The sequence below is a fragment of the Armigeres subalbatus genome, chromosome 3, assembly GCF_024139115.2.
Source record: "Armigeres subalbatus isolate Guangzhou_Male chromosome 3, GZ_Asu_2, whole genome shotgun sequence".
Taxonomy (NCBI): Eukaryota; Metazoa; Arthropoda; class Insecta; order Diptera; family Culicidae; genus Armigeres; species Armigeres subalbatus.
Genome location: NC_085141.1, coordinates 380,475,434 through 380,487,967, shown reverse-complemented (window position 1 = coordinate 380,487,967; position 12,534 = coordinate 380,475,434). Strand labels below are relative to the sequence as shown.

Here is a 12,534-nt window from a genome sequence, read left to right as displayed (position 1 = left end):
AACATGAAATTATATAAACATGAAAATACAAAAATATCAAATATGAAAGTTGAATATATGAAAGTGGAATGTTAAATTTAAAGAAATATATGAAAATATGATAATATTATAATATAATAATATGAAAATTTTAGGATACAAAAATAATAAAACATAAAAGTGTAAAATTAGGAAAGTATTAAAAACATTAAAATGTAAAATATGAAATTATAAAAGTATAGAAATTTAAAAAAGGTAAAAACATGAAAAATTAATATAATGAAATATGAAAAATAAGTATAAATAAATATGGAAAATAAATATATTACGACTGGACTGGAAACTAGTAATACTCATGTTTCCTTTGAAATCTCTGTCCAGATTGCTATCAGAAATCAAGGTGGGTGTAGTCCTTAATTTCAATCTGTGACAAAAATGTCAAAAGCATTAGAATTACTATTCCTGGCCACGCTTATCTGTACCGTTACTAGGGAGAGAAAGAATATGTACCACGGAGTTGGATATTGGGGAGGTATTCGTTGGATCAGGATGTGCCTGTAGCTGGCAATGTGACCATGGTAGAACTTACCCCGTAACACACCACGAAGAGGTATCTACCCAGCATTACGGGTATTTTGGTACCCAGTTTCTGGGTTGTATACCCGAATTCAGCTGCTCATTTTGGGTGATTGGTTCGTACGCAGTTAGCGCAAATTATCGGCAATTAACTTTTCCTGGCGAAAACTTACAATTAGTTGAGGTATATCGAGCTTTTAGTGTTTGTATGGCTTTATGATGACGAAAAATAGTCCGTCGATACTTTCGAAGCTATGTTATTATGAATTAGACCGAGTTTAAACAAAAACATTGACCGTCATGTTGAATGAATGGTGGGTAGGCGTATTACCTTTCTCTTCAGTCCCCTGGATTCATGTGAGAACCTTTTCAAAAAGCACTTTAGACTTGACTGATGAACTTTATAAAATATTGAGTTGAAAATTCGTCTTAATAATGCTTCAATGATTGTGTGATCTAAAACAAACCAATTTTGTTTGATGCAAGTGAAATAAAAAAGTTTACTATATTATCACTTAAATTTAAATATTAACCACAGTTGCACTGTAAAGCACTCGTCTGCCTGTTTAAAATATAATCTGACACATTAGGGTAAACAATATATTTTGGACAGGTATGAGACAATCTATCAAAAAATAACTGAAAAATATTACATATTATTGGCAATGGCTCTCCTATGAATCATTGAATGCAGAGATAAAATCGTAACATGTACAATTTTAGAATCAAAATGTTTAGTTTGGATATCCAAAATGTAGGTATATATGTTGGCTAGTTAGTCACTTGAAAATTTCAATAAAAAGTCAATGAATCACACTATTAATACATAGATCACATTCAGTTAATTATATTTATTTGTGTAACTGACATACTTTCATAATCCTATCGATATCATTGAAAACGGCATTTTCATAAGGAACTCCTAGAGTTGAGTCAAATGTATGTAATGATCATGCTTCCTATAAAATGTTATAGACTTCAGGTTTGTCCAAAATATATTATTTACGTTACTAGACCATACTACAGTCAGATTCAAAGTAGCAAATAATAACAGGCTTTAGTTTGGTAATAGTAGTCTTCGTAATTCCTCCTAGACCGTTTCAAGCCGGCCTGAGCAGCACGAACAGTGCTGCACGCCGTTTCCATAGGGGATGTTCGCTTCCTTAATATCACTCAGCAGCGATAAAATCCGCCCGGCGGTTTCCGTCGGTTTGATGTGCACCTTGACCACAGCATCATCAGTTTCCCCATTTTCGCTCGGCACCGGCGAATAGTCCACCAACTTTGCACCAGGCGTCGACGGCAGATCCACGACTGGTGGCAGGTGTCGCAACGGATCCGCGGTTAGTGTTGGGCTAGGCGATGGCCGCATAATGGATCCACCCTTTTCTATCACAAGCTGGTGCACGAGATAGTTGAGCTCTTTGAGCTTCAGTTTCATCATTTCACGATCGTGAGCCAACTGTTCCAGCTGGAGATCTCGCTCCATATCTTTCTGCTTCAATATCCGCCGCTGCTGTTGGTAGAGCGTGATGTACTCGCCGATTGTTTCGGTTTCGCTCTGCAGTTGCATAACCAAATGTTCTAGCCGTTGTTTCTCGTCGGATAGCTCTGCAACCTCAAGCATTGTTCGTTTGAACCGTTCTTGAAGCTTCTCCATGGCTTCGTGTGTGGGAATACTCACTGTGGAAACACTGTCGCTTATGAGATCTTGCTTATCGACGTGATTTTCGCTAGTGCTGTCGTGAGCTGCGTTCTGTTTATATCTACTCTGTAGACTGTTAATGACGTTAACCAGTTCGTCTTTCTCCTGCTTCAACGTTTCAATTTCTCTTTGTAGATGGTGCTCATCATTATGATGACGTTGATCGTCGTGACTATTGCATTTGTGATGACTGTGGTGATGGTCGTTAGTTTCGTCATTCCTTGTTGTTTCTTCGTGATGGTTCTGCTGGATCTGTTGCAACTGCTGTTGAGCACGCTGCAGTTCGGTCTGCAGCGTAGTGGAATCGTTTGCTCGAGACTCATAATATCGCAATCGATCGATCTCCTGATTCTGCTGCAATATCTGCTTGTTCAACTCTGTTGTTTCGTGTGCAAGCCGAATCATTTCTTCATCCTTATAGTGAAGTTTCTCACGAACAGAATTCAGCTCTGCTTCTAACACACCGTAAGTAGATTTCATTTCTTTTCCCAAGTGAAGTTCAGTTTGTAGCTTGTCCGTGAGCTCCAATTTGTCATTGCTCTGAAAAAAACATTGATTCTAGTTAAAGATGAATTTATCTTTTAAACCCATACACATACAATTTGCACAAATGCCTTCTGCATCTCTTCCAGTTGTCCCTTCAGTTCCATATTCTGGGCTACTGCTCTCGATGCGCCAACTTTTCCACTTTCTATTTCTGCCATCAATTTTGCCACATCTGGTTTATCGAGCTGTAAACGTTCCAATGCCAACTGTAGCTCAGCTATTCTCTCCTCGCTGTGAATTAGTTTTTCCTCGTACGTTTGCTTGAGATGGTCAACTGCATTATTCTGCATCTGAAATAATTCAGTTTTATTGATATTACAATGATAGCTGAAGCGCAGTAGAAGATGGATTGGAACGACATATGGACGTTTGTGACCTTAGAGGGGTTGATGCAGGATGCACTTTGTTCAATATTGCACTCGACAGGGAGAAAACGAATCGTGATTCAGTAAAGCGTTTTACACGCCTGAGCCTACCAAGGTGGTTTTGGTGATGAAGTACTGCTTGATGGGGATGTGTTTGAAGTTGTTGAAGAATTAATTTACCTTGTAACGATTGCAACAGTGACTTTTCCCAAGAAGTAAAAAAAAGTATTGCTGCAACCAATAGGGCCTTTTCGGCTTGCGTAACCAGCTTAGGTATCGCAACATGTCTTCTTCTTCTTAATGGATCTACATTCCAACTGGAATTTGCCTGCTTTTAAACTTAGTAATCTATTAGCATTTTCTCACTTATTAATTGAAAGCTTTTCTATGCCCGCCATTGCATGAGTATGTATTTTGTGTGGCAAGTATAATGGATACACTGTGCCCAGGCTGTCGAGAAAGTTTCCAACCCGAAAAAATCCTAGACCGGACCGAGAATCGAACTCGCCATCTCCGGATTGGTAATCCTACGCCTTTGCTCGCAAGGCTACTGTAGACCCTACACACTTAATTTTTTTTACCGGGATCTCAGCTAAATGATGAACTTTTACCGAGTTTCGCAAAGCCGTGCCCCAGCAAACAAGTTTTTTGCCAAGATTTCTGTCAAAGTTGCTGAAAATCAGCAAATAATTTGCCGAAAATCAGCTAACAAATGTCATTTTTGCCGGGATATCAGTTTTTATTTTGCTGGGCAGACGGCTGTACGAATTAAAAACTGAGTGCGTAGCAACATGTAGATGGGAACAAAATTGACTTTGTATAAAACCTTAATTTTCTCGGTAGACATGACGTTTAAAGAGGCTAAAGTTTTCGGAATTTGGTAAATGTCGAAAAAATGAATGACGAAAATATTCAACCGAAAACTGGATAAAGACAGCCGAGTTTGTGGAAGCCACGACTGCATGCAGTGGAATCGGCTTGGAAACGTTTATACAATAAACTGGTGAAACATCGCCCATGATTGACGTTTATGAAGCTCTGCTAATGTTGCTGCTGAGATAAAGTATCGAAATAAAACCAAATAGACGACATACCGTGTTTTCCGCTCGTTCAATTTCTATCGTGGAAATTTTGTCCCTCAAAAGTTTAACTTCCGCTTCCAGGGCAGATCGCTCTTCTTCGGTCTCGCCGTTATCGTTTTGCTGCGCCGCATATGTCTTCTGTTTCGTTAACTGCAGCTGAATCTGTTTCTCCAGCTCACTAACATGCCGCACCAAGTTGTCCTCACGCGAAGAAAGCCGATTGTTCTCCTCGGTCAGCTCCTGGATTTTGTCGGCCAAATTGGCCACTTCACGATTCAGATGAAGCACATAGTTCTGATACTGCTGATTGCTTTGGTCCCGCTCGTTACCAATTTGATTGATAATGTTCTGCAGATCTTTGATCTGTTGTGATTTGATTAGATTCTGCTGACTAAGTGATTCAATTTTAGCGTTGAAATCCTGATCATCATCCGAGGAAAGTTGCTCAACTCGCAACTTTGACAAACTCAAATCCGATCTCGTTTGTTCGAGTTCTTTCTGCACCAATTGGAATTCTTCATTGCGTATTAGTAGCTTCTGCTTTAACTCACTTAGGTCCTCTTGAAGATCCCCGTATAACTTTTTGAATTTGTTTGCCTCCTGTTGGTACTCGTTCAGCTGTGCTCCTATAGTTCGTTCCAGTTCTTCGAACCTTGACCCAGACTGCTTTACCTCATTTAGCTCTTTCTCCAACTTCTGCACCGTTGCCCTGGATGCCTTCAATCGATTTTGAAGCTCATCATTTTCTGTTGACTTCTCCTTCATCAAACTTTGATACTTGCTCACGGTCGCCGTAAGTTCCGCCTTCTCGCCGACCAACACTCCAACCGCTTGAATCTGCATCTGCAACTGCTCCTGAATAGGCCCCAACTCGCTTGTTACTTTAGTGCTATTCTCCAGCTTTAACTTTTCGATTTCATTTTGCAATTCATCAACTAGAGATTGGTTATTTCTAAGTCTTAGCCGTAGCTCGTCGTTCTCCAACTTTTGAGCATTCATTACCCTTGACAGTTCCGCCTTCTCTGACTCTAACTCCAGTATCGTATTCTGTGGCCCCAGATCTGCACTAGCATTGGCAATCAATTGGCCTATTTCTTCCGATATCCGGTTTATGCTATGAACGCTCACTTCCATGGGTGCCGCCGGTTCCGGTTGGGCTACCTGTGGTTCCATCGAAAGGAAATCCGGTACGGTGTGACCGGCGTTGTTGCTGAAGTAATTCGATACACTGTAGGACGAAGGCTGCACCGAAGAAGTACCAGCGCTAGGCAACTGAAGCGATTTCATTGGCAAATGATTTTGATTCTGGATGTCACCGTCAGTGGCTGCGGCAGGGGATGGCGGCGAGTATGGTTCACCTGTGTTGTTGTTATTAGGCACCGGGATAGGAGTTTCTCTAGCAGATTCATTTTCACTTTTACCAGGACCGTCGTGTTTTTGCTTGGATTGATATTGCTTCAGCTGAAAACAAATAAAGTGAGAAAAACTTTGTTGTACGAGAAAGGCAAAAAACGGTGTTTTTCTTGTAGTAAGGAACAAGTGGGCTGACGTGTCAGATTTGCTGTCATTGGATTTTTTGTTTCGAAACAATCAGGTGAAGATAAACGATTATATAACATATTTTATATTTAACAAACAAGACTGTAAGAATTTCTTCTAAATAAGTTTTAAAACAATGGTTAAATTAAGAAAAAACCGCACAATACGAACCTTTTTACGAGCTGCAGCAATTTTTTCTTTCTTGTCTGCCATGATTGTTTTTTTTTCAGCGTTAAATTTGACAGATTGATTGCGCATTTATTTGTGATCATCGCATAAACAAACTGAAATGATGATAGCAAGGGGTGATTCGTCGAAAAAGCTCTGATTTATGCTGCATGGCACATATACTCTCATTTTTTTTGTTGGTAAAAGCTTGGGTACCCAATTGGGTTGTTTAGGGGTATACATGTTTTTACATATTCTGAATCTGCATAAAAAACTGAGCCTAACCCCAATTTTTCAGAATTTTTGGAGCCCCGGAACTATTTTTAATTTGCATTTTAAATTTATATGGGACTAAAAATTTGTTCTTATGCTGCATGGGCCAACTGTCATTCTATGAATGTTAGTGTCATTCTATCGATAAAAATGGCTTATTGTTTGCTATACAAAAATGAAAATAAAAGGTTTACAAACAAAATAAAAATATGTTGGAGATCAGAAAAGCATGCTCTTTATGTTAAACTATAAAAAACCTCATATTTTTCTCTGCTCAACAACCCAATTGGGTTGTTTAGGGGTATATATGTTTTTACATATTCTGAATCTGCATAAAAAACTGAGCCTAACCCCAATTTTTCAGAATTTTTGGAGCCCCGGAACTATTTTTAATTTCCATTTTAAATTTATATGGGACTAAAAATTTGTTCTTATGCTGCATGGGCCAAATGTCATTCTATGAATGTTAGTGTCATTCTATCGATTAAAATGGCTTATTGTTTGCTGTATAAAAATGTAAATAAAAGGTTTACAAACAAAATAAAAATATGTCGGAGATCAGAAAAGCATGCTCTTTATATTAAACTGCAAAAAACTCGATATTTTTCTGAGCTAAACAACCCAATTAGGGTCTCGCCGACATTTCTCACCAACACGAACGCAGGTTCGTGGTTGCAAACAATCCCATTTGATTTTGCCGTGACAGCTGCTCGTGGTTGCAAACAAACCGAGTAAAAGTGTGAGTGAAACGTGCGTGTACGTACACGATCGCTGAAAGCCTAATATAAAAGGCTCTAAGAGCATCATTATCGGTCGCGAGCATTTTAATCACCCGCTCAGCGCTTTCATTTTAGTTTCGTCACTCGTTTCCATATCGGTCACTATTTTCGGCTCTCAATTTGGTTACTGTATTCCGTACCGGTGACGTTTGACAGTTGAAAGTTCATCAAATAGCAGCGCTCTTATCGCGCTACCAAATTTGGTCATCTGTCAGTCGCGCTACTGTTATAGCAACGCGTTTAGTAGCGACCGGTAAAGTGTCAAGTAATGATACTGCGCTGCCAAACGGCTCAAACTCACCACCGGTAATCTTGCTCTAAGACGATCCCCACCAGTGCGTAAATAAAGCCATAATAGCAACCTCTATCATGACGCGAACTCGCACCGGTCGTTGGTAAACGGGTTTGGGAAATGTAAACGCAACCTTCGGTGAATAGCGAGTTGGCAAATTTGGCGACCCGTTCCAACCGTTGCCAAACCATCACACGGAAATATAAAGTAACCCATAAATAAAAAATCTGCCGTCTGCTGAAAAATTGTTCGGGTACTCATCATCAAAACCATTGTGATGGAGGTCAGTTTAGTTTGGATTTCAACTGATTGGCGGCGCTAGTGCATATGAAATAACCTGATAGGTTAGATATCTCGAAATCTGGATTTTTTAGAATATTGGCGTCTTCTACAAAGTTGTTCGGGTGGTCAAAACCATCATGACGAAAACAAATTTAATTTGAAATACAACCGCTTGGCGGCGCTAGTGAATTGGAAATAACCTGATAGGTCAGGTATCTCAAAATATGTAATTTTTAGAATATTGCCGCCTTCTACAAAGTTGTTCGGGTGGTCAAAACCATTACGATCAAGGCAGGTTTAGATTAAGATTTAAACGCTTGGTGGCGCTAGTGTATAAGAAATAACCTGCTAGGTTAGATATGGGGCCGTCCAGAAACCACGTGGTCATATAGGGGGGGAGGGGGGGGGGTTTGGAAAATGACCACGATAAGCCACATGGGGGGAGGGGGGGTGTTGCTCTCGAACCACGTGGTTTTTTTAACACGACAATTTTTGGTAAATAACAATAGCGGTGTAAAAAATACAAATCATCAAAATTTAATGATTTAATCATTAAACGCAAAGCGCATCTTAGGGCCGATGCCCACGTAGCGTCTTTTCAACTCAGTGTTAAAAAGAATTTAGCATTAAGCATCGAGAAAACCCGGTAACGCAGCGTCGGTCGCAACGCCGATGCATATCTGAGTTATTTGGCCAACTTAGCTTTAGATCCTTTTTCCATAAAAAAAAAATAAACGAAAAAGCAGGTTGCGTTTCAGTCTCAATTTTCACCAAAAAAATTGGGAAAGAAAAATGAAAAAATATTTTTTTAAAATTCCGCCGCAGATGGTTTTTGGCATCACGCCGCCGACACTTTTGCATCAGCGGACTACAGCTACAATTTTGAAAACTGTTCATGTTTTTACAATAATTCAAGAAAAACCTTCAAAAGAATGTCTTGTGGATATTCAGGAAAAATCCAGTAAAAAAATTTCCTGTAAAAACTTTGACCTTACTTCATACAATCCTGATAAAGTGCTAGCATTCAGAATGTTTTTTGAACAATTTTCTCTGGAAAATTTTGCTTGTAAATTTTGCTACAAATTGGTCATAAAAAAAAACAAAATATCGCCAGTGTAAATGCCGAGAAAAATTCTATGTGAATTCTGTCTGAAAATTCAAAACAGTCTCGTGGGAAATACATATAATTTTCGGTGGAAAAAAATGTTCATATTTTCATATTTTTTTTACATTCTAATGAATTTCTTCGACAAGTTCTTCCGAATCTTCACCAGAAATTCTATTTCATTTCCAAAATAAGTTTTTCGAACATTTTGGGGAGTGCACTTCAAAATGTTTAGTCTCCAGTTAGCCTTACGACCAAAGGCATAGGATTGCCAATCCGGAGATGACGAGTTCGATTCTCGTTCCTGTCTAGGATGTTTTCGGGTGTCAAACATTGTCGACATCCTAGGTATAATGTATCTTTCGTACTTGCTACACAAGATATATAATCGTACAATTGCTGGCATTTAAAACTTTCAATTTATAACTGAGGAAATGCTAAAAGAATAAACTAAGTTGAAAAGCAGACCAACTTCCAGTTGGAATATGGAGCCATAGAAGAAGAAGAAGACTTCTAAATTTTTCAAGAAAAAATCTTCTGAATTTTCATGAGAAATTAAATAGCCAATGCCACATGAAACACTTTGATATTACCGTTGATTTTTTGTTTTTGGATTTTTGTTTTCAAATTTGGAATTTTGAAATGATATTTTTTACGCTCTTTGTGAATTCTATCACATTTTTTAAATTTTCCAAATATTTTTTTTATTCGAGGCATTATTTAGAATTGGGTTGTTTAGGGGTATATATGTTTTTACATATTCTGAATCTGCATAAAAAACTGAGCCTAACCCCAATTTTTCAGAATTTTTGGAGCCCCGGAACTATTTTTAATTTCCATTTTAAATTTATATGGGACTAAAAATTTGTTCTTATGCTGCATGGGCCAAATGTCATTCTATGAATGTTAGTGTCATTCTATCGATTAAAATGGCTTATTGTTTGCTGTATAAAAATGTAAATAAAAGGTTTACAAACAAAATAAAAATATGTCGGAGATCAGAAAAGCATGCTCTTTATATTAAACTGCAAAAAACTCGATATTTTTCTGAGCTAAACAACCCAATTTCCACGGAAGAGTCTATGGATTATCTTTAACAAATACTTTGGATTTTCAAAGAATAAATCTTTAGAATTCACAAGGTTCGTGTTTTTTTTTAATTTGCACCATAAATTCTTCCAAAATTTCATGGGAAATTCATTCTTCTTCGGAAAGTCATTTTGATTTCTTTGTAGGTTCAGCTAAACATTGCTTTAAATCTTTACCATGCAAAGAAGCACAAGAAATGATTTAAAAATTTTAAGGAATTTTCACATCAGAAAATCTTTAAAATTTTGATTTAATTTTCTAAGGAATTTCTATTGGAATTGCTTCTAAAGTACAACCTTCACAAGTACTACAAAAGTGCAATTTTTTTCGTTATTTCCACTTGTAAAAACATCGAAATATCCTCGGGAAATTCATTATTGGTGTTTTAGATGAACTTTTCATCGATTTTCTACTGGAAAATCTTAGGAATTTCCATCCGAAATATTTTGGTATATTCCAAATAATTTCTTTTGGAAATTAAAAAAACTGCTGAAAATTTCTAAGATTAAATTAAATTTGCCCAGGATTTTGAAAAAAATCTTTAGAGATTCTGTAAAAAAAGTAAGCTGGATTTTTTTCTAATTTATACCGGAAGTTCTTCGGAATTTGATGTTTATTAGAATTTTCATCGTAAATATGCATTTAAGATCCTTCTACGGATTCTTCTAGTTCTTCAAAATTTCTACCGAACCTTTTTTAGGAACTTTTCCACAGAATTTCGAAAAAAAAATCGTTGAAATACTGAAGATTTTTCCGTGGAGACTCCGAAGAATTTCTTCTAAAGGGTCTATTCTGAAGGGTTTCCCTTGCAACTCCAGAATAATTATTCTTGAAAATTAGGAAGATCTTGGAATTTAAAATTCATCCAAGCAATACATATAGGCAATTATTTAGGATTAAGAAGCCTAGTTCTTATGGTATTGAATAATTAGGCTAATTGATCGAAAAATTTAATAATGCACCTAATTAGAACATTTAGGTGCATTTTTAAATTTTTCGATCAATAATGCACAAAATTCTAGTAGTGCGTATGAAAAAGGTTATGACATAGAGAAGTTTGCATTTAAAAAATCAACATGAAATTCTAAATAAAATGCTTTTTAAATTCATAAAAGGGTCTTAGAACTAAGAAGAGTCCGGCGATATGAAAAAAGTGGCAGTGTTCCAGAAAAAAACACTCCAATTCCTAAAACAATCTAGGTAATAAATAGTGTTATAATAACGATTGAAATTGAATTCCAAAACAAATCTCAACCCTTTCAGGACGGATGGGTCATATATGCCCAGCGTTTTAGATTGTCTATTAAATCACACAAGAGAGCTAGACCACCATTTTCTTCAGTAAAATTGTTCATCTAGATATTGGTTTTACAGAAAAAAATATGGGAGCTCAAATTTGACTGACCCTGAAAACTCAGTTATCCGAAACTTTGGGAAGATTTCGATTCTAAGAGCATGCAAATGAAGTTGAAATGTTTGAATCATTCTGAACACTCAGAAAAGATGGGTCATCCTGAACGTTAAGCCAGTGATTGCTCTCAAGTTCAGCCCACGACTTCTCGGGTGATCAATCATGACATTTGTAATGTCCTCATCATCGGTATGTACCCAATCCGATGAAATAAGCAAAGGATCCTAATTTCCATTAACATGAGATCTAAGAGACAAGGTACCCAAAATTATCTTGAGTCAACATCAAGCTGCACAATGACTATGCCTTTTTTGTAGGGCCTTAGAAGCACTGGGTTCACGGACTTGGATGATTAAGTAGTTCAAACAATACGACTTCCAGGACGTTTTTCAAAACCTAAAAGTTTTGTATAACCTAAGTCGAGTCAAGTACGAAACACTGAAGACGACCTTACTGTTGAGGTCGAAATACGTATCTGTCAAGGTACAATCAAGTGGTGGAATTAAATGGGAAGGTACAAACTCGTCTTATGACAAGTAAAGACATTCCATTAAAAAGCTCAACATAATTTTTTTAACTAAAAAGTCTGTACTGCCGTCATACGCATATTTGTCCCATGTTTGCTGGGATTTCCTATGTACATGGGACAATTATGCGTAGAACGGCAGTGTAGTAGCTTGTACAAATAACAATTGGGTTGTTTAGGGGTATATATGTTTTTACATATTCTGAATCTGCATAAAAAACTGAGCCTAACCCCAATTTTTCAGAATTTTTGGAGCCCCGGAACTATTTTTAATTTCCATTTTAAATTTATATGGGACTAAAAATTTGTTCTTATGCTGCATGGGCCAAATGTCATTCTATGAATGTTAGTGTCATTCTATCGATTAAAATGGCTTATTGTTTGCTGTATAAAGGTTGGTATCGTGTTCAAAAGAAATTTCTTTTTCTATCTCAATCACATGTTAAATTCCGTTCACTGAATCGGAAAAGTAAAGAATCGCAACAAAATTCTTACAACAGTATCCACATGAAAAGAACAAAAAACAAAATTGGCATTTGTAAGGTTCCCACGCAAAGTAATGGGAGCTGTCACTTTACTTTCGGAAAAATATTCTGCTCGATTATTCCGTAAGTAAAAGTGACAATTTGCTCCATGCAGATCAGTTGTCAAAATTCCTCTTGGTAATATTGAACAAAATTCCGTAACCTCTCTACTTTTTAAGTCGATACTGGCCTTAAAAATGTAAATAAAAGGTTTACAAACAAAATAAAAATATGTCGGAGATCAGAAAAGCATGCTCTTTATATTAAACTGCAAAAAACTCGATATTTTTCTG

The 12,534-nt window shown here is 37.0% G+C and overlaps 1 protein-coding gene across 1 annotated transcript; it reads right to left on the bottom strand.

Annotated features, from left to right (window-relative positions):
* Positions 1 to 1,025: 1,025 nt before the first annotated feature.
* Positions 1,026 to 6,093, bottom strand: LOC134226634 (golgin subfamily A member 2). Its single transcript, XM_062707517.1, has 4 exons — positions 5,964 to 6,093; positions 4,266 to 5,714; positions 2,860 to 3,096; positions 1,026 to 2,800 (listed from the first exon to the last, which is right to left on the bottom strand). The coding sequence occupies exons 1-4, from the start codon at positions 6,048 to 6,050 to the stop codon at positions 1,646 to 1,648; spliced, it is 2,928 nt and encodes a 975-aa protein (XP_062563501.1). The 5' UTR covers positions 6,051 to 6,093; the 3' UTR covers positions 1,026 to 1,645.
* Between the last annotated feature and the right edge of the window lie 6,441 nt (positions 6,094 to 12,534).